General features: G+C 41.4%; 1 protein-coding gene across 8 annotated transcripts in view; it reads left to right on the top strand.

The window, feature by feature from the left end:
* Nucleotides 1-24,926, top strand: part of TRDN (triadin) — a 334,586-nt gene that overhangs the window by 251,600 nt on the left and 58,060 nt on the right. For 6 of the 8 annotated variants that reach the window (XR_008597030.1, XM_054979502.1, XM_054979172.1 and 3 more), the window contains 9 exons: nt 4,270-4,308; nt 4,732-4,782; nt 9,795-9,833; nt 10,971-10,997; nt 14,658-14,678; nt 17,176-17,223; nt 19,959-20,006; nt 20,467-20,490; nt 23,138-23,194. Coding sequence is in view for 7 of the 8 variants with exons in the window: in XM_054979502.1 (XP_054835477.1) it covers nt 4,270-4,308; nt 4,732-4,782; nt 9,795-9,833; nt 10,971-10,997; nt 14,658-14,678; nt 17,176-17,223; nt 19,959-20,006; nt 20,467-20,490; nt 23,138-23,194 (354 nt within the window). In the remaining variant the exon portion in view is untranslated. The remainder of the gene's footprint in view (nt 1-4,269; nt 4,309-4,731; nt 4,783-9,794; nt 9,834-10,970; nt 10,998-14,657; nt 14,679-17,175; nt 17,224-19,958; nt 20,007-20,466; nt 20,491-23,137; nt 23,195-24,926) is intronic. The other 2 variants (XM_054979083.1, XM_054979253.1) reach the window with 2 other exon arrangements.

Raw genomic sequence — 24,926 nt, 5'->3', positions numbered from 1 at the left:
AAGCCTCTCCCATTATTTCCAATGGGCAATCCTGTCATTCCTTTTAGTATAGCCCTTTCCCCCCTCCATAGCTGGCATCAATTCTACTCCTCACCTTTCCTCAGGCTTTTGAGGGAAGTGAGGTGACACACACACAATTCCCTTTCAGTCCCTATGTGACAGGTAAGAGCAAATCACTGTTGTTGGGTTTAAAGTTGTTGTTTTAAATTCTATTACTTTCCTCCCCCTTTTGTTCTATTACTTCTAAATTCTAAATTCTAAATTCTATTACTTCTCCCTTTTGTTCTCCCTCCCCCTTGCTAATCTCCAATCTCTTTTTTTTTTTATATAATTTTTTATTTTCAATATCTAACATACAACTACTACATACATACATACCCTACAAAACAGTAACTACAAAAGACTACAATAACACAAGGGATAGGAAAGAGGAGAGAAAAAAGAGAGGGAGGGAGGGGTGGAAAAAAGGGGAAGGTACCCTACAAACACTAAACACTAAACACTACATTTCTGTTTTCCCTTCATACTGCCATTATTCAAAAGTTAAAGCTTTATATTATATTGATGGAGTGGTTGACCTTACTAAATGCAAATTACAATTTAATTTCAAGTTAAATTTTTCTTCCCCTCCTGGGTCCCGGACGGAGTTCTCTCTGCGCAACTGCAGCCGCATTGCTCGTTTCCTCCCCCTCCCCCTCAGACTTCTCCTTTTCGTCTTGCTTGGTGCACTGGAATTCTGGGTTCCTGTCCTCAAAATCCCTTAGTTGATCTTCTGATAATATCTTAAAGGCTTGATCTTTATGGGTGAACCAGATTCCTTCCGGAAATAACCATTTGTACTTTATTCCACGTTCTCTCAGAAGAGCTGCGAACTTTTTATACTTAAAACGTCTTTTCCGGACTAGAAATGGGACGTCTTTCAATATCTTAATTTTGTTGCCCAAGAAGTCCAAATCCGCATTGTATGAATTGTATAGGATAGTGTCCCGGATCCTCTTAGATGAAAAATCGATGATGATCTCGCGCGGCAACTGACGCTTCATTGCATACTTTGAAGTAGCCCGACGGGCTTCCAAAATGGCGCTTTTAACTTCTTCTTTAGTTGCCCTCGCGGGTGTCGCCAATAGTTCCGAGACAAGACCCCGTAAGTCCTCGTTTTCCTCCTCTTTCACATTCTGGAGGCGCAAAATTGTCTGTGTTCGTTCCACTTGTAGCCCGATCAACTGATTCTCCACCAGTTTAAGCTCTTTATTCGTAGCCTTCACGAGTGACGCACTTTCCCGAGCAGACTTCTCTGCCCCCCCCGCTGCTTCCTTGATGGTTTTCACTTCGCTCTCAATTAAGCCGACCCTTTGATCTGTTTCATTCAGCTTGTCAACAAAGGGTTTTATAGCTTCACCAACCGCCCTCCGTACAATTTCCTCCAACGATTCTCCCTTTAAGGCAGCCGAAACTGACTTGCCAAGGGCAGGACTTTGTTTCTTTGTTGCCATTTTGGGGGGGGGGCAACCAAATTTTGAGACTCAGCAAAGGGGAAGAGTGAGCCCTCTTGGCTTCAGATCTCACCTCTCCTTCACGTACGCTTGTAATAACAGAAGGAATTCGCTTACTTGTAGGCTCTCGCCTAATTCTGCTCTTTGCCGTTTCTCATGGCCCGGCAGCACTCGAGGCGCCGCGCACGTCCGCCGGCCTCCGTAGGGACAAACGGGCAATTAACCCCCCGCATTGATTCCAGGGGGCTCTTCCCGCAGCGTCCCGGACCCAGCCTCCCTCACTGGGAGTTTTGGGGGCTAATCTTCGCAGATCAGCCGCCCGGACAGGGTGCTCGGCCGCTTCCTCTCGAGCCAGCGAAGAGGAGCGTCCGACATGGCGGAGAAAACGAAACCGAATCCGCTAATCTCCAATCTCAATGTTGCTCCCCCTTCACTCCAGCAGAGCAGCGCCCCACACTGCGCCCCCCTCTTTATCACCTTCCTTCTCTCATTCCCAAGTTTACATATATCACTCCACCTTCCACCTCTCCCCAATAGTTTATTTCAATATTTACACACCACATGCTTAGCTGTCAGCTGCCATTCACTTCAAACCCAAGGGGGGGGGGGAGAAGGATGAGCATGGAGGGTAGTTCCCAAAAGGGATCTCTGACAAAGGTGATCAATATTTTAAGGCTTGGAGAGGGTCGGAGGGAAAGAAAGGTTTCAGCTCAGTCTCCCCCTTCCAAGCATCTCTCGCCTCCAAGCAGGCCCTGTAAGAGAAGCCCTCCTTCTACTGCCAAGAGTCTCTGGGTTAAGAGAGAGGTGGGAAGAAAGAGAGAGGGAAACTTTTTTACACACACACACAAAAGGAGGTGTGCTTAAAACTTCAATGCAAGTCGCTGTTTCTGCTCACAAAATAGATTTTTGGCTCACAATAAGAAAAACAAAGATTATTGTTGTTCTCACACTTATTTTAAAAATTAAAATTAAAATTAATAAAAATTAAATTAAAAATGTAAAAAGTTCCACATTTTGTGCTTTTGTTTTTTAAAATTGGTTGGGGGGAGCACAAGTAGGTATCTCACCTCAGGTGCCAGAAACCCTGGCACCGGACTTGGTACAAAGACATGTACAATGTCTTTCACCAGCAGAAATGCAAATTGGGATACAGTAAGGTTAATGAAGTGCAAGCTGCCAGTGCAGTCTTTTTAGCAAGTAACTGCTTCCAGAAGGGCTCTGGAGCACGGGGAAATCTTTTGCTGGAATCAACACAAAACCTGAAAAAGAAAGAAAAATATGTGGTTTAAAATAAGGACTATGTAATGTATTTCTCACTGATGCTAAAATAGCCCCCATTTTAAATCACACAGTTTGTCAATTTGTCATTCTTTAGTATCAGTACTAGTAGCTCAGAATATTAATATAAATTTGCTGGTGTCTTGTTGATTTCTACAGCTTCTACTTCTTCATTCTTCCCCTGGATAATGCCTCCATTCTTTTCCTGATGTGTTATATTAGGGCTGTGATACTGCAAAAGGGATTAGTCAAAGTATATTCATATGACCAGTTATTCCATAATATCTTCAATATCCTTGCTTTTATGCAGTCATTTTATATTTCAAAATCTGGTGAGAGGCTAGAATCCTTGTAGACAGTTAAGAAATTTGTATTTAGTGATCTTGTGAACAAACATTTTGGGAACATCATTCTAACCCACATGACAGTATTGGAAAATAGTCTACAGTGGTAGTTCTTGTTTGAAATCCTGTAAATCTGATCGTTAGAACTCAATAAAAAGCTGAGCATTCCTTCTGTAAAGGCGGGAGAGAGGGATTTGCCCCAGAGTGCTTCTGCCATGCAACCATGAAAGGGGTGGGGTGGGGGGGAAGCTAGTAAGATGTGCTGCTGAAAGATACAAAAGCAAAACCAGCATTAGTGAAGAATCATTATCAATTGATTAAAAAAATTGTTCATTAGTGTTTCCACGTCTATGATTTAGTGGAATATACCAATGGGCACTTGATTTTTATACCCTTCCTACACTCTTCTTTCATAAGAGAGAGATGCCAAGGGCAACATTATTCATTTGCAGTTTTCTCAGATTGCTCTTTTTTCATTGTAGAATTCTTTATAGTCATTGCTTTAATTTGTTCTCATTTTAAGAGCCAGCAAAAGTTCCTGCAGCTTTTGTGAAAACAGTAGCACAAGGCAAAACAATTACATTCTTTCATCTTCCTTTATTTTCAGCATGTTTAATCCACATTTTTAGTGATATGTCTTTCACTGCATCATAGCACCATCTGCTGGGTTATACGGGAGCATGCTCTTTAGCTGAAAGATATATGAAGTTGCCCTCTACTGAGTCAGGCCACTGGTCCCACCCATCTTGCTGAGAATTATTTACTCTCCAGGGTTTCAGGCAGAGGTGCCTTTCTCAATACCTACTGCCTTTTGGCTAGAGATAATTCATGTTCTATGTACAATGCATACTACATACTGCCATCAAGCCACAGTCCTTTCCCATTAATAATTGTCCCCAAACATGTCTTAGTGAGTCTCTCTGGCTCAAGAAACAAATGTGTTTCCTAATAGAATTGAAAGGCAACTGAGCTAGAAAAAACATAATTAGAAGTCCAGTTTCTTTGATAACTCTAGCACAGCAAGACTATATGGGAAAGGGGATGCTGAGCTCTTTTTCAGATAATGAAAACATGCTTATATCGCAATAAAATAATTGTTGAATACTGTAAAACTTTTCTATGATACTTTCATGATAAATTATTTTTCTTTTTAGTTGCCAAGACACCTGTGGCAGCTAAGCCTGTAGCAGTAGGTAGGAGATGATATCTATTACTTTGTTTATCAGCTCTGTTCTGTTACTTAGCTGTCTGTGTATGCTCAGGAAAATCATCATGTTCTTACCTGAACTCAAGTAAACTATTATGTCAAATGTGACGTTTTTATTCCATCAATAACACAGCCACCAGTCTCTGCAGGCCTCCATGTGAATACATTTCTTCATTCATAGCCTATAAACCATTGATTTACAAAATGATCTTTCATTTTATACTATTTTTTCCTCTGGAAATATAAAATCAACATTTCAGATGTATTCAGAAGATTTTTTTTTCCTGGCTTCTCTCAGAAGAATGAAGACATGCTTCAGTGGAATTATATCTACATTATAAAGAAATTACTATTTACACTGTAAAACTTCATTTATTGTCAATGAATTTTTTTTGTCATTGTTGTTCAGTTTCCAAGACACCAGTGGCAGTGAAGCCAGTAGCAGCTAAGCTTGCAGCAGGTAAGATAAGATAAGAATATGTTTAAGAATTTGCCTATAGATTCAATATTAAGAACTACCAATAATACATAAGAATACATATAAATATTGAGACTCAAATAATTCTGATTTGATTATATAATTTGCTACAATTAAAAATCAGAAATATCTGATGTTGTCCTCAGTTAACATAGACACTTTGAAGTATAATGTCTGTATGATATATGATTGACTGAAATATTTGTAAGAAACATTAGGCTGAATTTTAATGCAATTACGAGATTCAAAGTAGGGATGCCAGGTTTTTTGCCAGATTGTCCAGAGGAAACAAAGCTGAAAAACCAGATATCTGGCACCCAAGTGCCCACGGCATGCTTGGGGAGGCAAGCAGGCTGGCTTGCCATGTGCCTGAGGAGCAGCCAACCCACTCACTTGCCCAGCCTGCTATGCATCCAGAGAGTGGCCAGCTCATGTGCCCAACTTCCCAGCCTTCTGCGTGGTATACGCCTGGCCTGTTTGTTCAATTGCCCAGCCTGATGCATGCCCAGGGAGTGAGCAGCCAGCCTGCACAACCAACTGCCTAGTCTGCTGTACACCCAGAGAGTGAGCAACCACCCCGCACACCCAATTACCCAGCCTGCTGCGCAGTGCATGCCCAGCCCTCTAGCCCAAATGCCCAGTCTGCCATACGCCTGGGGAGCAGCCAGCCAGCCCACCTGCTTGACCTCTAATGTTCCAGTGATGACATCATGGAACTGATGTCATCACACTGGGGCTGAGACCATGTGCATTTTGTGCACACATAAAGGGGAAAAATGGGTAAGTTCCAGGAGCCCTGTTTGGGGTAGGGGTGGGGCGGTGGCATCTTGCAACCTTATGTTCAGGTAGAAAAAAGCATTTCGCTTTATTTGTGTAAAATTTGTCTCAGTAGCTTAAAGTGAATATATATATTAGGGTTGCCAGGTCCTCTTATTCTCCTGCCAGGGGATGAGAGAGCTGGCACACATATGCTCCCGGGCTGCATGATGAGGTCACTTTCAGGAAGTGACATCATAGCTCAGGGCACCGTGCCGCTCCTGGGAGTGCTCCAGTAATCAGCAGTGGGCCAAATTGGGCTTGTTTGGGATGAAATCAGCCCACTGAGGAGTGTGGGAATACTGCTGGAACCATGCAACATCGTCCCTGGGAAGCGCATTCCCCCACCTTTTCCCCCTGCTGGCCAAGTGGCAGGGGGCGAAGTGTGGGTTGCCAGGTTTTCTTACCCTCCCAGCGAGGGAAGGGTATCTTCTCGTGTGCTCGCTCCTGACAGACATGATGACATCACTTCCAGAAGTGATGTCATCACACCCATCAGTGGGCATGCTCCCACCCTCCACAGGATCGATTTGGGCCCCTCCCGGGCCCGTTCCCCAGACCCTTTCCCTCTGCCAGCCAGGTGAGTGGCACTGAGGGGGGGGGAGACTGGAAGTGGGGGATTCCCTGCCAGCCCATATGTATATGTTTATGTGTGAGCATGTGTGTGTAATTTAACTAAAGATCCAATGCTTGGAACGTACAACATTATGAGAAACTGAAAAGTGTTTATAAATTAAAAGGAGGTTTCCATGTGAGATTCTGATAAATAGTAACAACAGTGTTAATTTCCTGTTTAAATTTGTTTAAAGAGATTTTTATACTGCAGAGATTTTCTGGGAAACGTGCTCTTTTTTCACACCGCAGATCAAGCAACCAATTTCAAAACATCTAGAGAGACTGTGGTTACCATGGGAACTACATTTCCTGTAAACTCAGGAAATAGCTGTAGATACTTGTAGCAAAGTCTAGGGCCTAAAAGAGAGCTTATAATTGTGCCTAGTTTGTAGGGTTGCCCGGTCCTTCTATTCTCCCATCAGGAGGGTACAGTTCCTGGCACTTACCTTGTGCTGGGCATGAGATCCTTCTTCATGCATGTACACCCCAGGATTGATGCGATGATGTCACTTGTGGAAGTGATGTCACTGCACTGGCCATGCAAGTGCTCCTGTGTGCTGCATGGGAACACTCCCATGGCTGGTGTGCTTTTGGAAGTGACGTTGCCTCACGTGTTTTTCTGAGGTGCCTGCTGGTGGTGGGCAACCTCCAGGAGCTTGCCACTTCCTGATTGTTGGGTGATTGGCAGACGAGGGGTAGGGTTGCCAGGTCCCTATACCCTCCTGGTGGGAGGGGGGACCTGGCACCTCATGCCATTGGTGAGGTCCCCCAAATCAGCCCCAAATGAAGCACAAGAATGTTCCTGTGGCTGGTGTGATGACAACACTTCCAGAAGTGAGGTCTCCACGCCTGTTTGGAGTGTGCTTGTGGTACACTTTCTTGAGGTGCCTGATAATGGCGGGCAACCTGTGGTTGCTTGCCACCTCCCACCGACCTCTGGTGGGTCAGTGGGCAAACTGGCAAATCCATGGGAGTTTGCCCGCCACTGGCAGGCACCTGGGAACCCTACCAGTTTGGGCACTCCAGATCAGCATTACCATTTCCAAAGAAGTATGGGAAAATTAGTAGTGTATGTAGGAGGGTAGATAATGCAGAAATTGGCACAGTTCACACTGGCCTGAATTTGTGCCTTATTTAGCTGAATGCCTCATGGATGTTTGGCAACCTAATTTCTGTTTTCTGTTGAGGATACATGATTATTTCAAATAGCTTTGAAAAACTTCCTTTTCAAAATGTGCTTCAAACCATCCTACTAAATATTTATATATACATAAACAGGAGCTGCTGTAATGGTTGCTGATTGATAAGGTATCATGATTCATATTTTCCAACAATAATAATGTGCTGATGAAAACAATCTTTAGATAACATTTCTGCTTGAATCAGGTAGGGGGAGCAAGATAACTATGAAAAGAAATTGGAAGCAGTTCTGTTCATATTAAAAGAAGTAATTTTCGTCAGTGCTAAAGAAATGATGTTGACATTTTTATTAAAAATATTATTTTATTTGTTTTGCATGTTCTTGAAATATTGGCTATGTAAAGATGAGCCTTTACATCTTCCAGATTATTGGAAAATGATGGATTGCTACTTAAGAAAAATACTTAATTTTTAATTATAGCATATGGATGCTTAGGTGAGTGCCAGTTATAGCTTACTGAGCTGTGAAACAGAATGTCCTGAGTTCAAATCTTGCCTCTGCCTGTGAATTTATGAAGAAATCTCTGACAGCATCACATTGCAATATGGGAATGTTACTGACCGTTCCTACAAGGCTGTTGTATATGATGCAACTTGTGTTTGAAGATGTTTGCATGTGAAGAATGACTAGTAATATTATTGTTAGTGGATTTCAATATATTATTTAAATAGGAAAACAGGTTTAACTGATTTATCTATATGAAGATGAGTTCTGACTTCAAGAAAATATGTGCAATCTGTTGAATGAGAGTTGATTGATCACTAAATAAGCAATTTATTGTGGTAATTTCTAGTGATGTAATTGAAGTTTGGAACTGAGGACTTTGGGGTGTGAACTTCCTCCCTTTGGAACTTGCAGGTTAATTAAGAGCCAAGCCACTCAGAAGTTTGGACTCAGCTCTCAATTAACTCAGCCCCAGTTCCTGAACACGCCCTGCCCTCCACTGTAATTGCCCTCCTTCTATTTCCCACTGAAACTTATGTGACAAGAATGGCAGTAACAAGATGAGCTTTCTTCAAAGCCCTGGCTAACAAGGAAAAGCAGTTAGCCAGGGGCTTCTAAGAAAAGATTCAGGAGATCTAAGAAACTATTATTCCCAAAGCTTCTGATGCCTGGGACAGATGCCTGACAGATCAGTAGGAACAGTAAGAAAAAAGACAAAATAACTGGTTGTTACCTAGGCAGCTGGACTGTATGCCTTTGGCCTTCAGATACATACTCCTGATTCGCTGGGTGAGAGATCCTTGGGTCTACTTTTACATGAGTAGGAAACTCAGCACAATGTGTCAGATAAAATGTGAGGCAAGACGCATAGACATACACTGTACTTTTAAAAATGACAAAGAAAAGCAAGGGGAAATAGGCAGATTTAGAAAAATGCAAATACTAAATTAGGGGGGTTATTATACTATGAGTAAGTAGGTGGTATAAAGCATGTGAGGAACAAGCAGCAAAAAGCAAGTCAGATGATTTATACTGGAAGTCAATCCACTTATGCTAGATGCATTCTCTCTGGCTAGTCCAACTTAGGAACCCATCCTCCATGTTGGTTGGGAATTGGGATACTAACCTCCAGGTGGAGTGTGGAGATCTTCCAGAATTACAGCTGCTCTTTGGACTGCAGATATCAGTTCTGGAGAAAATGGCTGCTTTGGAGGGTGGACTGTATGGCATTATGCTCTCCCTGAGATCCTTTCTCTCCCTAACCCCCACCATCCCCAAGCTCCACCCCTAAATCTCTAGCAATTTCCTAACCCTGAGTGACAGCAACAGAGGAGCAATCTTAGCGATTATACTGAATTTACTTTTGTCCTGTCTGGGATGTCATCCTTATACAGTTCAGTATTGAATCTTCACTATTGAATCTAAAGTTCATTGGTTACACTTTTGGATCCTACTTGCCATTCGGCCAGATTTAGGATCTTTGCTGCCACTGGTGAATTTGTGACAGAAGCAACATTAGAATCTTTCATACAAACTGTCATGGGAAGAGTTGAACTTTATTTGTGTGGGATGCTAATCAGGGGCCTAGGTGAGGTAACTGGGTTACCTGAACATCAGGTAGATGCTAATGGATGCATTTGAGTAAATTTTGGGATGAATAATGAGACAGGAGAGTAGTAGAGGATAGATTTCTGAAGGGATCTGTATTGTAAGAGAGATTCCTGAAAAGTCCAAAAGGATATATTGTCTTACAAACCCTGATAATTACCTAAGTTGAAGAATCTCAGAGAGTTAGAGGACACAAGAAGACAAAACTGTGAACATGCTCATAGCTTTTAGTTGTTTCCTCTAAGCTTTCTAATATAGTACTGTTCAAAACAAGTAATAACCATCTATTTTTCCTTGTCTGTGGTTTTAGTGAAACTACCAACGAAGGAAGTACCTGTAAAAGCAGCTGGTAAGGGCATGTGAAAAGTGTATTACAGAAATGAACATTCAGCTTTAATATAAATTAACTGGGAACTATGGAAATGAATGTACAACAGTTCTTTCTCTGGAGGCCTATTTTAATAAACTATTGTGTTGGTTAGCTTTCAGTGGTGGTTGTTAACTATTTCAATTGCTTATCTTGTAAGCCACTTTGAATATTTATTTTAAATAGAAAGGTGTATATATATTATAGCAAATAAATAAATAACTATATATCTGCAGCATGCAAATAAGCAAATGAATAAGCAAATGAATGATTTTCATTGTGACCCTTGTGCTCCATATTTGACCACACCTGCTTTGAATTAAACTATTTGAAACAGAGTGATTTACTGGCAGACTCTGGGGAGTGCATTAATGGAGAGCATCTTGGCCATTGCCGGATATTCACCATATCTGTTGCAAATACATAGGCCCCTACAAGAAGAAACTTTATAGTTCTCTTCCTTGGTGACTCGGCATCTACGCTGTGGATTGCCTGTAGGTGGAGCATTCCTCCTTTTGTAAAGGAAACCTGCAAGCTGCTTCCAACATAGTACTCTCTATTGCAACTATTGCAATATATTCTAGTAGGGAAAAATTCTAAAATACTGTTTTGTATTTTCAAGTAGTGCTAGACTTCCATACAGAAAAATATAGGTGAATTTTATATACTTCAAGCAAGAGATAAAATATTTTATATAGCAGGGCATTTTTAAAACAGATTAGAACTACAGCAGAACTTAACTGTTCTGGAGGATACTTTATAATGGAATAGGATTGTAGTTGACTTGTTGGTTATTGTAGGCATTACCTGTTTTTACTGCATTGCCCTATACCTTGTAACCCAGTTTCTGTATGGTTTATAGTATACTTGCCTTTGATAGATTTTTATTTGCATTGTCCTCTAATTCTGCAATCCTAGACCTATCACATTGTTCTTTGGTTGTCTTACATTATCTTGCACTGCTTTATATCTTGCAATCCTCCTTGAGTCTCAGTGAGAAAGGTGGACTATAAAATAAATAATATAATTTAAACAGTATGTCAGCCTGATTATTGTTTGCTGTATCTTCAGACAAATAGAATTTCATTGCATATTTTCAATTTTTATTTTGCTTTGCAGTAGCCATAGAAACTCATAAGTCAAAAGGTATGCTCTAATGTTAATATATTATGGCATAATTGAGATAGGCATTTATTCTTAAAGGTGTTAAAGGGTGCATTCCACTTGCTTTTTGTATCCTCTCGATCCCCTCTTGTATACAATAGCCCTATTCCCAAGTTACAATCAACACATACAGCAGTGTTCAAACAGAAAAAGAAATCTATTAAGTGTAAACCTGCTTACAGAAGAGATTGCACAAGATCCTGTGCAACATCTCTCACTCCCATCCTAGTTTGGTCATGTACACAATGATATAAATATACTAGATTGTGTGAAACATCTCCTGCTTACCCACAAAGTCAGTTGTCAGCTGTTTCCACTTGAAATGCATTCAGGGGATGGTTCTGTGATACCCTAGCCTAACATTATTTCCCTTATCCTTGCCCAGTACACTGTAGCGCTTTTGACAAAGTCCCTCATCAAAGACTCCTGAGCAAACTTTGCAGTTAGGGGGATTGGAAATTGACTAAAATAACAGGAAATAGAGAGTAGGAATAAATGGTCAGTTCTTGCAATGGAGGGATATGAGCTAGAGATGGGCATGAACAGCAATATGAACTAAAAAAAGCCATGAACAGCCCAATCAGCTGTTCGTGAACAAGCTGTTCGTGAGGCCCCATTCTAAATAAACAGGTGATAGTTGCAAGCTTCCTTCATTGCTGTTTGTTGCTGTTCATCAAGCCAGACAATCTGACACCTGCAATCAATTCCCTTGGCAACTGGAGACAGGGACTGCCTGAACTCTGGTTTTTGTGGGTTTTCCGGGCTGTATTGCCGTGGTCTTGGCATTGTAGTTCCTGACGTTTCGCCAGCAGATGTGGCTGGCATCTTCAGAGGTGTAGCACCAAAAGACAGAGATCTCTCAGTGTCACAGTGTGGAAAAGATGTTGGCAGGTCAAAATGACCTACAATGCAGGAACTACAGTGCCAAGACCACGGCAATACAGCCCGGAAAACCCACAAAAACCATCGTTCTCCGGCCGTGAAAGCCTTCGACAATACATTGCCTGAACTCTGTCTGAACTCCTGCTGTTGCCCTGGAAACCCCAATCTAAGCCCAATTTAGCTTGATAGGCAGGTCTTCCTTTCAAGTGTGGAGCTCCAAACTTGTTACAAGGAAGCAAAGAGCAGGGGGAAGGGGGGCTCCCAGTTCTGATTTTGCAGACAGTGAGGGAGAGACAGTTGCTGTTGGCATTTTGAGAGAGAGACAGGGAGAGTGAATTGGAGCGTGAATTTTCTTTGTTTGTGGTGGGATAGGGATCTACCTCTTCAAGTTCCAGGGCTCCTGCCAGGCTCTGGGCCAAGCTATTATTTATTACTGGTACCTTTCCTGCTGCCTGCTCAGGTATGGTTTCTGGGAGTGGTGCGGTAGGGATCTTGATGGCTGGAGGAGAGCCTGCTGGCCCCCATGAACAATAAACATGTTTGTGAACAGGTCATGTTAGTCAATGTTCGTTGTTTGTGGATGGCAATGAACAACGAACACCATGTTCATTTTTTTTCTGTTCATGCCCATGTCTAATGTGAGCAGTGGGATCCCTCAGGGATCTTTGTATTGGTACTGGTTGTTTTCAGCTTGTGCATAAATGACCTGCAGTTAGGGGTTAGTAGTGAGGACGCCAAGATTGCAGATGTCACCAAATTACTTAGGGTGGCAAAAACAGATTGTGAAAAGCTCCAAAAGGTTCTCTACAAACTGGGGGAATGGGCATTAAAATGGCAAATGAGATTCAAGTGTAAAATGATGCATATTGGAGCAAAACATCCAACTTCACATATACACTGATGGGATCTGAGCTGGCTAAAACAGACCAAGAAATGAATCTTGGGGTGGTAGTACATAGCTTGATGAAAATGTTGACCCAGTATGCAGCTGCTTTGAAAAAAACAAATTCCATGCTGGCCATAATTAAAAAAGAAACAGCGAATAAAACTGCTGCTATCATACTACCCTTATATACATCAATTGTGAGATCACACTTGGAATACTGTGTACAGTTCTGGCCACTGCACTGGAAAAAGGATATTGAAGGGCTTGATAAGATGCAGTAAAAGAGCAACCAAAAGGATTGCTTAAAACACTTAGGTATGTTTAGCTTAGAAAAAAGGTAAGTAAGAGAAGAATGGATAGAGGTGTAGAAATGATGCATGGTGTGGAAAGAGTGAACAGAGAGAACTGAAGAGTGAGGGAATCACAGAATGACAGAGTTGGAAGGGGCCATACAGACCTTCTAGTCCAATCCCCTGCCCGATGCAGGATGAGCCTAAAGCATCCCTGACAAATATTTATCCAGCCTCTTCTTGAAAACTGCCACTGAAGGGGAGCTCACCACCTCCCTAGGCAGCTGATTTCACCTTTGAACTACTCTGACCGTGAAAAAGTTTTTCCTAATATCCAGCCGGTACCTTTCTGCATGTAATTGAAGCCCATTGCTTTGAGTTCTATCCTCTGCTGCCAACTGGAACAGCTCCATGCCCTCCTCCAAATGACAGCCTTTCAAATATTTAAAGAGAGTAATCATGTCCCCCCTCAATCTCCTCTTCTCCAAACTAAACATTCCCAAGGCCCTCAGCCTTTCCTCATTGGGCTCAGTTTCCAGACCCCTGATCATTCTCGTCGCTCTCTTCTGTACCCTCTCGATTTTGTCCATATCCTTTTTGAAGTAGGGCCTCCAAAACTGCACACAGTACTCCAGGTGTGGCCTGACCAAGGCAGTATAGAGAGGGACTATGACCTCCTGCGATTTTGATGCAATGGCCCTTATGATACAATCCAAGACTGAGTTTGCCTTTTTTACCACTGCATCTCACTGGCTGCTCATATTTAGTTTACAGTCCACTCTTACCCCAAGATCTCTTTCGCATACACTACTATTACTGCCAACTGAATTCAGGAGGACAGACAAAAGGAAGTACTTCTTCACACAGCAGATTGTGTAACTCACTGCCACAGGATGTGGTGATGGCTGTCAACTTGGAAGGCTTTAAAAGGAGAGTGGACAAATTCATGAAGGATGGGGCTATCATAGAACTTTGGTCTGATTCACCATGGCTCTTTTATCTTTTTATGTTCTTATGGTAAGTCCTAGAAATCTGTGAACAAAGAAACTCCAGTCTTTCCGATTCTAGTCTTTCTGACAATCTCCTCCTTCTCCCATACTGTACCTCAGGGAGTCATTTTAGGAATGAAAGCGCTGCAAGGTTCACTTCCTGAAAATCCGAGATTGCTTGCACATCTTGAGCATGGAAATGCAAGTAGGGATAGAATAATTTTAACTTAGTGCAAGTGTTTATTATGGTCTTTTTCTTGCAATTCTGCTTGTGCAAGAGCTCTAGTGCAAGTGAACAATTTGTGCTGAAACCAAGCCATTGTTTCCTCTTTTTAATGAAAACTTGAACGAGATAGCAAGAATTCTGATGAATAATGTATGTCAGGTCCAGGGTACACACAGGGGCCCCTTGCTTTGTGAGACCCATTAAATTACCCCTGTTGTTCTACCTCTGGGCAGCTCTGCTGGTGCTTGAATTTCCCAGCCTATGCCCATATGCACTCAAGCAGTTCACTTATGATAAATAATGCCAGTTGGATGTGTGGTATCTTTTCCAGTATTAATTTTTGTTTTATTATTATTTTTTGGTTTGCAGTTGAAATTCATAAATCAAAAGGTAGGTAAAGTAAATGTACATGCATTTAAAGGAAGCATTTGATGTATCTTTCTTTTCTTACAATAGTTATGTCAGTATGTAACTATAATACAGGCGTTATATAGGTAGCCTTTTAGGAATCTTTATTTAAAGATGTTACCAGGGCTGCCAGAGCCACCATGGGATCCCAGACAAAGATTGTATCTGTCCCCCATATGACCCTGATTCAAACCAAATATCATAGCAAAACAAATTGCTTAGCTTCATGACACTACAAATAAAATAATAATTCATTTAAGAAACTGTAAATGGAAATGGCCAGGATTATTAAAGAATAGATTTTACTTAACTTATGAGTTACACTGAAATAGAATACAGTGTGAAAGAGAGAGAGAGAGAGAGAGAGAGAGAGAGAACAAGCAGAATCAGAAAGACTCCATCCAAGGGACCTAGCCAGAATATTGAAGTGCACTATAAATTAAATACAGACGAGACACACATTACACAAGAATAAGATCCTTAATAAGAAGGAAAATTGAGGAGATGTGAAAAGTCAGTCGTTTCCTCTCCCAGTTCCCTAGATTTTCCTGAAATTTTCCCCATAATCACCATTTCCTCCTCCCTCCCATCACAGGACTCTTTAATTTTTAATTTGGTATTAGCAGGGCTCATTTCGAGGGGGAACACACAGGAATGCAGTTCTGGCAGTTCCCCAAAGAGGTCACATGTCAGGTGGCCCTGCCCACCTGACTCTCAGTCATTTTGGCCCCGTTTTGGCCTGGATTGGGGCCAAAATGGCCTGGATCGGGCCTCTGACAGGTGGTGGATCACTCTCCCACTCAGCAGCGGCCCAATCCTGACCATTTTGTGCCCATTTTCGGCCCTGAATGGCCAGGATTGGGTCCAAAACAGCCAGAATAGGTGATGTCAGGGGGTGTGGCATATGAAAATCAGTTATACTAATGACACACTTCTGGTGAGGGCAAGAGGCATGGCATATGCTAATGAGTTATGCTAATGAGTTATGCTAATGAGTTCCTCCAGCTCTTTTTCTACAAAATGACCCCTGGGTACTAGAATATCATTATATTGATATAATGTTATTTTAAAAGTCTATCAGGTTCTCTGAATTCCCACCTTTCATTGGACATGGCTAGAGATCCTTTTTTTAAAAAAAGTTGGGTATTCAGAGGACTTAATACATATGGGCCCCTGAAAGTTTGTGCAAATATAGATACAACAGTAAACTAAAATGCAGTCTAAGATTCTATGGAAAGTCATGGAACTGCTCTGTTCAGGAAACTTCCCTATGTATTTTAAATGCTTTTTAATGTTTGAAATGTTTTAATGTTTGTCTCCTTGGGAACCGGAACTGGATAGAAAGGCAGCATAGAAATGTTTTAAATAAATAAATTTCAATACAGGATGTTGATCGCCATGCACATTTCTGTGCGTGCTTATATTGGGTCCCTCCTCTGAATGACTGTGTACTCCCTTGAACAATTACCCTGTGTAATCGTTAGGCTATTGTCTTTAAGCAGATTTATTTGTAAGTTTTATGCAAAACCAGTGAGACTTCCAAGTAAATATATTGAGCAATAGAAGTACATCTTTTTGTCAACTTCCATTGTTCACTAGGTTGATTAATTATAGTTCTCTTTCTAGAATGTGGGAAGCTGACTTTGTGGAGGGCAAAAGGAAGCACCCTTCTTTAGCCTTCCAAATAATATAGTTTTTAAAATCTCATAAGTAGAGTAGGAAGAAAGATATGTAGAAGCTACTTCGTAGTGTTCCTGCTCTCAGATATACACATTTATGGATAACATGAAAGGACTTGGGTCTTTTGGCCAACTGTTAAGCATGGTATAAACACTTTCACAAGCACAACAAACAATTCAACATTGCATACACTGAAATGCTGATTTAGAGGCACATCTCCAAACAATCACAATTAAATTGCATCTTATAAATTTATTTTCAAGTCATCATTCATATTACTGCCACTGAGCATGTCACTTGCCTCTCTAATTACTTAAGAATCACAATTAAATATCAACTCATGCGAGTTGTGTATTAAGCTTAATTAGCTTTATGTTTCTGCCTAATTTTGGCTGCCTTTCTTTTTAACAAATTGGACTTTTGTGGTATTTAGGGTTTGTTTTAAGCACAACTCTATATTACTGCTCTGTAAATTGAACCCATATTTTTATATTTGGAAAGATATGTTTATACCTGGGAAGACATTTTGTACTTCCAAAGATTCTGTTTACATTGCAGGGGGAGGGGCTTTTGTAGGAGGAACTAGTCTAAAATGATGACAGTTTTATTCTTATGCCCTCTTTCTGTCTGTTATCCTGTGCATTTCATAGTTATATGTAAATGCAGTCAGTAAAGATATTCACACAGAAAAACATTTTGGTTATAATGTTCTACACATATGTTGCTATCTGTGTTTATTACTTCTGCAGGTGCTGTGCATTTATCATTTATCATTTAATTTACAATTTTAATTTTGCAGAAGCTAAACGAGCCAAACACGAACCTACTACACATCTAACTAAAAAAGGTAACAAAAAGTTTTCAACTCTTTTTCACACAAAAAAATAAAATTGAAAATCTGCTCATTCTTCAGCATATCACCTTCTTCTTTCCTTCTTTTGGCTTCTTTTACCCGAAGGACTGGCTTACATGACTAATTTTGTGGGATTTTAGTGTTTTATGCATGGTCACTTTATAGCGTCTCTGAATCAGTTCTGCTTCACATGTTCTCCAGAGTTTTGCATGTGTTGGGGGGTCATGGGAAGCAGAAACGGGGTTTGACCAGTTTTAACCGGTTTTTCCACCTGCGCTCATTCCCCAATTTTTTTTTTAAAGCTGATGGCATGCCGCAAACATTTCAGGTTCTGTCAGTGCAGAATCAAATACTCCAGTTCTGATTTTGAGCCCCCCTTTTTTTCTCAGGAGCTGACTGGTCTATCATCCTCAGCTCCCATTACTTTTTCCGCCATTTTTTAAATTAGCGATACTGCAGTAACGCTGCTGTGATGTGAGAACCAATTTTTTTTTAATTAGCGGAAGTGCAGCAACGTTGCTATGATATGACCACTCTTTTTTGTTTGGCAAAGAAGTAGTAACGCTGCTATGATATGTAAACAATTTCGTTTGGTTTTTTTGGTGGGGTGGGGAGTCAGCGGTACTGTGGTAACGCTGCTGTGAAACATAATGCATTTGTAATGCATGATTTTCCTCAGAAAAGTGATCGTCAGTGTTTGAAGTTACAGCACTGAAAATGCCATGAAGCATAAAACATCTAATATGGAATACGTTTAGTGTTCCTCCTGCAATGGCAGCTCTTCACCCCTGCCTTTTAAATCTAATAATGAGGTAACATTTCTGCGATGTAGATTTCGATCCTGTTAGGTAAATTGTCCTCTTGGCGCCAAAAGCATTTTACCCTCACTCTGCTGTTTAGTGTCATTCTCCTCGTAACAGATTCATGGATATGGCTGCTATTAGAGCCCCTGGAGGCAGAGGGGTATCTTGGAGAGAGCGGAAGATGCTTGATCTCTTTGATATATGGGGGGAGGAGAAGGTGCAGGAGGCTCTGGCAGTGAGTCACCGGAACATCAACACCTTTGAGAAGATCGCACAGGAGATGTTGGTCGGGGGCACAGGAGGACGGCCTTTGAATGCCGCACAAAAACCAAGGCTATGCTGCAGGAATACAAAAGGGTGGTGACACATACTGGAAAGGAGCGGAGGAAAAAGTGATAAGTTCTTTGGGGGACTGGGGGGATGGGACGGAATAATGACAGAAGAAAGCAAAGGGGAAGAGAAAGGAGAAAGTGGGAAGGACCTGGAGAAACAGCTGTGCCTCTGGGTGTGTGCTTTGAATGAGCTGCTGAAGACTCAATCCTTCTTCCAGGCACAAACCTGCTGGACGCGAGGGCACCCAAAGACCATTCAGGGGTGGGATGCTGCTGCTCTCTCCCAGGACGCCTTTGAGTTGGGAGTGGGGAGGGGGGCTTGTGCCTGGAAGAAGGATTTGCATCTTCAGCAGGTCATTCAAAGCGCAAACCCTGAAGCGCAGCTGTTTCTCTAGATTCTTCCCACTTTCCCCTTCCCCTTCCCCTTTGCTTTCTTCTGTCAATATTCCATCCCCTTCCCTTCCGCAGTCCCCCAAAAGAAATTTGCTGCTGCTGCCGCCACAACTAGTACACAGCTGCAGGCCATGAGGAAGGGTCTGCGGAAGTAGTGTAGCAAAGAAACTACACAATCACAATTAAAAAAAAAAACCGGAAAACATGCCACTACATCGATTCATTCAAATGAGGTATTTGATATGTGTAAAATTACACCCAGACTCCAACTCGAAGCTGCTTCTGATGGTGCAGAATGCAGGAGAGCCGTGCCGACTCCATTTCGAACGGACCGAATACTGATTTACTGGCTTCATGCATAACACTTCCGTCATTATGCTTCTCATTTCTCAGCTTGGCATGGAAATGCCGCAGACCAGTTTTTAAAAACTCAACTTGGACCTGTCACTGTCTCTCAGCCAAAATTACCTCAAAAGGTTGTTGTGCAGATTAAAATGTGATAGCCCCATGTATGTTCCTTGGAGAAAAGCTGAGATATAAATGGGAGGCATCATGTTCAAAATCTGAACATTAACTGCTATAAAATAGTATTCATATGCTGTTTTTCTTAAGTATTCAAAGTTCTTTGCCTATATTTTATCAAGAATTCTTAGAAGAATACATTTGCAAACATATCATTATACAACAACTTTTACTGGTCATTTAGAATCTACCTTGCTACGTTGATCGGCAAATGTTACCAGGGCTGTGTGTCATGGAAGAGTAGAAACCACACTGTTTCAGTTAATGTGAGAACTGGCCCTCAGCGGCAAACATAGGTTTTCTGCTGCATCATGTTTTGAACTAACTTTTAGATCAGTGAATCTCAAGCACATGCTAAAAAACCTATATCCTGTACATCTATTGACCCTGAGGACAGGATCTTAGGTGTTCCTTTCATATCAGCAGGACTTTTGAATTTGGTTTTATATCAGCATCTGCAAGGCTGTCTTTTCCACAGTTTAAAGCTATACAGAGTTATAAACTACATATAAAGAAAGAAAAAAATTAAATAACATTTTACAATGTCTATCATGAAAGTAGGTCAGATCATTATAGTGACAATGACTATTGCCTTCAAGAAAGCACTAGGCTTCTAATTATTTGAACCATCTCTTTTTGTGAATGGAAGTGTTAGAAGAGCCTTATCTTTGTTTTGCAGCTGTACATGAAAAGAAAGAAGATAGACCACTGAAGGCAGTGAAGCAAGGTAAAAAGAAACTGAGTGAAACTGATATTATCTGAGAAGGGTGCCAGAGAGACTGAAAGCTTCATGTTCAAAAATGCAGACAGCCTTGAATTTGTTACTATAGTTATGAGTTATTTTTTTCTTTTATCAGATTTGAAACAAATTTCAGATCTGATTGAATTTAGTATATAAGTACCAATGTAAACATGCAGAGATAGAAAGTAATGGCTTCTATAATCTTTCTTTTACTTGCTACATGATCATCATCAGTGATAGAGGATTTCTCCATCATCACCCCAATTAGGATTTGTTTCATTTTTAATTCAGGGGTTTCAGTTCAACGAACTTCCATCCAATTCAAGTGCGATTGGTAGACACATAGAAACAAAGAGCTGAAAGGGTCCCTATGGGTCATCTAGCTCAACCCCTGAGATTACATTTACAGGATGAATTGATGTTATTTTTAATCATTCTTTTTCAGAAAAACCAAAGCCTAAAGAAGCAAGTAAGCCATATTACATTACCTATAAATATTGTATATATAATATACGTTTTATAGTATTAGTCCACATTTATTTACTTTAAGGCACAGTGAAATTAATACACACATGATCACCCATCACCACCAACCAGGGATGTGTGTGTGCATGTGTGTGCATGCAGAGAGAGAGAGAAGGTGCATGTGCGTGCATGTGTATTAGACTGAAACTATTGGAAATCATGTTAAAACTGTAATTTATATTCTGTAGTCCTTCTATTTTGCAAAATCTGAGTGAAGACTTACTGGGATTGCTGGAATTCTATTGTCCGCAGTTGGAAATTTTATATTGTAATATGAACTTCAGTTCCTATCGAAGTCATGGGGTTGGCATCTCCTGTCTTAACCAGATTTATTTGATTAGATGCTCCAGTGATTTCAATGGAATTTGCTTCCCAGTACATGTGCTTAAACTCAGGCCTAAATCATCTCAATACGTATCATGGTACTTGAGTTTAAGTAATCAATGGTTCACAGTGTTAGTTGTAGCAGGGCTTACTGGAAATATATTCTGATGCCATTATGTAAAGGCAATGCATGCTCAAAGTAACTTAAAAGAAAAACACTGCATTATCGTAACTGTACACAACTGTAACTATTCAGAACTAACCACAAGAAAACAGGCTTCAATGTGTTAATTTAAACATCTATTTTTTCTAGAGAAGTGTGTATATGAGTGTATACACACACATACATATCTGTACCTCTCTCTGTGTGTATGACAGACACACACACCCTTCACTCCACCACTCTGAGGCAGATTTTCGCACCAAAATTCAAATTTGCCTGCATTAGCTGCGCAGCCCCAAGTAGCATCTCTCTATTTGTGGTTTTAAAGTTCTTTTGTGTGATGAGGAGTTATAGTTTTGGCTTTTTTAGCCCAGCCCAGCAACTGGCTGGGGGAAAAGCAGGAGCCCTCTTCCTCTGTGTTTGAAATGGCACTGGAAACTGAATAATGTTCAAAATAAGCAACTTTAATGGACAGGCAGGCCAAAAACATACCCTCAGTTCTATTGTGGCTGTGTAAATGGGTTTCAGCTTGTGCTAACTTTTATACTTGGGATTATTAACTAGAATTCCTCCTCAGGACAATGATGTTACAGTTAGGGCAAAAGATTTCTTTTCCCTCACTCCAGAGGGGAACCTGTCAGACTCACTCACAGACTCTACTGAACTCAAAAGCTGTCAGCAACTAACTTTCATCCTGAAGGCTGGTTCTGACTGGCTAATCAGAGAGAAGGGAGCAGCCTGTCAATCAAGCTTTCAATTCCGGTACTTGTTAACTCCTTCTGTTCCAACTCTCTGGGTGCTGCACTTCTTCTTTAAAGTGCATTCTGTCACAGTGTGTATGTCCCTGTGTGTTATATATAACTATAACTACATGACACACACCCCTCCAGTTTCTCAGCCATAGATATATTGCATGCGCGTCACCCCATCACAAATATTAAATTACTCCTAAAGATGACTTTAGCCTCTGAAATATTTAGTGGATGATTTCCAGCTTATCAGATCACTTGGGATTTATGGCTACATCAATAATGAGTCAGACTCCAGAAGTGTTTGATCTCTTCCAATGAATCAATATAACTTCTTTAGAAATATTGCCATAAAACTCTTCTTGGTAATGGGGTTGCACATTTCATTTGGGTGCTTAAAAGAAGGGTCCTGAATCAATATCTTTTACCTTCCATGATTTTAAATATTGCAATTACCAAAACTAATTAGCAAACTCCTCTTAAACAATATGATTAACTTTCCAACACTTTCTTCGTGCAGTAGCACAGGCAGCTCAAGCTCAATCAGGCTCACAGGAGATATTTTGCAGCCTAGATGGGGCAAGCACAGGCTCTAGACCACTGAAGGAGGCACTGGAGCAGCTTCAGAAGCAGTAGGGGTGAGCCAGGCAGTACAAATGCCCCACCACGGGCTGAGATGGAGTGTGAGGGCTGGAAGACTGCAGAGTCAACTTAGCTGTCCCACTGGGTAGGCTGGGAGAAGGGCCACTCAGGGAGGCTGGGTAAGAATTGAGAGGAAACTCAGAGAGGTGGGAAATGGGAATCCTTTAAAAGCAAGTTCCTGTGAGGGCCAAGGAGGAAGCACAGGGGGAGGTAGCTAGAGTGTGCTGTCACTTCCTGGGCAGAAGAAGGAACCTAGTGGTGTAACCTCCTTCTCTGCCCATCTGGAGCCTATCTTAAGATGCTGGCAGAATAGTGGATGATTGGTGGGGGGTACCAGTGAGGAAGGAGTATGGTTCCATCTGAGATCCACATCTGTGCAGCAATGTGCATCTGGACAGAGGGTGTCCAATGTAGTCTCCATTTTCATCTGTCTCACAGTGCACATGCCCAAATTATACTGTCAGGTTTCTTGTATATAATACAACTGAATTAGTACTCATGAATACCTTTGCTTCTCTAAAGATGAAACAGAAGAAATTTTTATTTTCTTCTGATAGATTTCAGCTGAACTCTGAAAGAGGGAGAGCAGATGTTGATGCAGGGCTTCATAATGAACCAAGTTTATGTGACTTTCTCTAAACTGAAACAACTTTTATAGCATGTAATTCCCATGTTTCAAAAAACATGGCTTCGTGGTAATTTTTTCTTTGCAGAACTTGAGAAAGAAAAAGCAGTGACACCCTCCGGTACCCAAAAGCATAAGGATAAAGGTAAAGCAATATGGATTAATATAGAAAATAGATTATAAACATATGGCACCAGTATGAAGTCTTAAATAACCCATTTAGAAGCAAGTTCGGTTGAAATGTATGGTGGATGCCAGGCGTGAAAATCTGTATAATCAGGTATACTTCCTGTTTTATTAACCCTTTGGGGATACTTTTAAAAATCCCTAAAGTATCATTCAATATTTTCACCTCGTGGATACATACCTTAATGTAGTGATAGCCTTTGAATGTGTCGGTGAAGCTCAGTGCAATACAATGAAGAGTTCAGATTCTATCAAGAATCTAAACTCATAGCAAAGTCACTCAAGGTGGAATGGCCAATGCTGAGAAACCAGACTAAGATGTATCCAGCCTCTTCAGGATTCAATGGTCACATCAGCAGAAGAGAATGGACAGTTCCGGTAGTGATATGGGCAGAGGAATCCTTAAAATGCAGCTACTGGTCAGAAAAAGTAATGAAAGGTGACACTGGCAGAGGATCTTTCAGAGACTGTAGTAGTGGCACTTCAGCTAACCCTGGTTAGTACTGCACAGAAGAAGGCAGTGGTAAACCACTTCTGATAATCTTTTGCCTTAAAGAACCTATGATGAGGCAATCCAAAGTGACAGAAGATACAGTGCCAGAAGACAGGACCCCTAGTCAGAAGGCATTCAGTTGGCTCCTGAGGACACGCAGAAAACAAGTTTAAATAGTGCTATTCTTATGCGACTATTAAAGCCAAAAAGACATCTAGTTGCTGACATGAATAGATGCAAAAAGAAAGTGCAAAGCTGTGCGACACATATAATAGGGCTGTGGAATGTGAGAAGTATGAATCCAGGTAAGCTTGAGATCATGAAACAAAAAATTAAATGTTTAAACGCTGTATTTCTGAGTGTGAGCATACTAAAGCACAATGGATTAGGACATTTTCAGTCAGAAAATTACAAAGTGTTTTAGTGTGGAACACTTTGAAGAAACAATGTTGCTTTTATAGTGAGGTGAGACATAGCATAAGCAATCAGGAAACCATGACTCCCAGACTTACCTAGGGACTGAGGTTGCAGGCTGGGCGGGGGAGGAGGGCAAGGAGATGGCATGGCAGCCACCATGTTGTGAGAGGGGCCGGGAAGCACCAGGGGCCTGGGAGAGCATACCCATGCACATCTGGTGCAAGCCCTTGGTCTGGAAAGCTGGCCCCCGCCCCTCAGCACTTGGCTTCTGGCGGCATCCTGCCCAGCCCTCCCTTTCATCACAACTTTGGAGAGAGCTTGTATATTGGGCATTGGGCACCAATCCATTTGGGAGGAAACAGGGCCCTCAAGTTCAATTTCCCTATTAATGGGGTTTCCCATAAAGGGTCTGGGGAGTGAGGAATGGTGATGGCAGGGGATGATTTACACAGGGATGTTCACCCAAGTGGCATCCCAGTGACTGTCATCCCATCGTTCTCCCCCTCAACAGTGGTCTGAGGGTGTGTGTGGGTCATTGGCTGGCAGGCGGGTCAGCTGATACTCAGATTCATGCCCTATGCACACCTATGCTCCCTGAGCTGTAATTTCAATAAAGTTGTGGTCTCTTTCAACTCTAGCACTGTTGTCTGTGTGTTTTGTCACCCGTGCCCCCTCCCCGCTCTCCTCCCCAACTTAGTACCTGCCTGCAACTATAAAGCTAAGTCTGACCAAATAATAACAGACTTCATGGAAGTCCTATCAGCATAACCATAGGTTTATG

The sequence above is a fragment of the Eublepharis macularius genome, chromosome 1 (assembly GCF_028583425.1).
Source record: "Eublepharis macularius isolate TG4126 chromosome 1, MPM_Emac_v1.0, whole genome shotgun sequence".
Classification (NCBI taxonomy): Eukaryota; Metazoa; Chordata; class Lepidosauria; order Squamata; family Eublepharidae; genus Eublepharis; species Eublepharis macularius.
The sequence above is the reverse complement of the archived record's forward strand: the minus strand, read 5'-3'. Positions and strand labels throughout refer to the sequence as shown.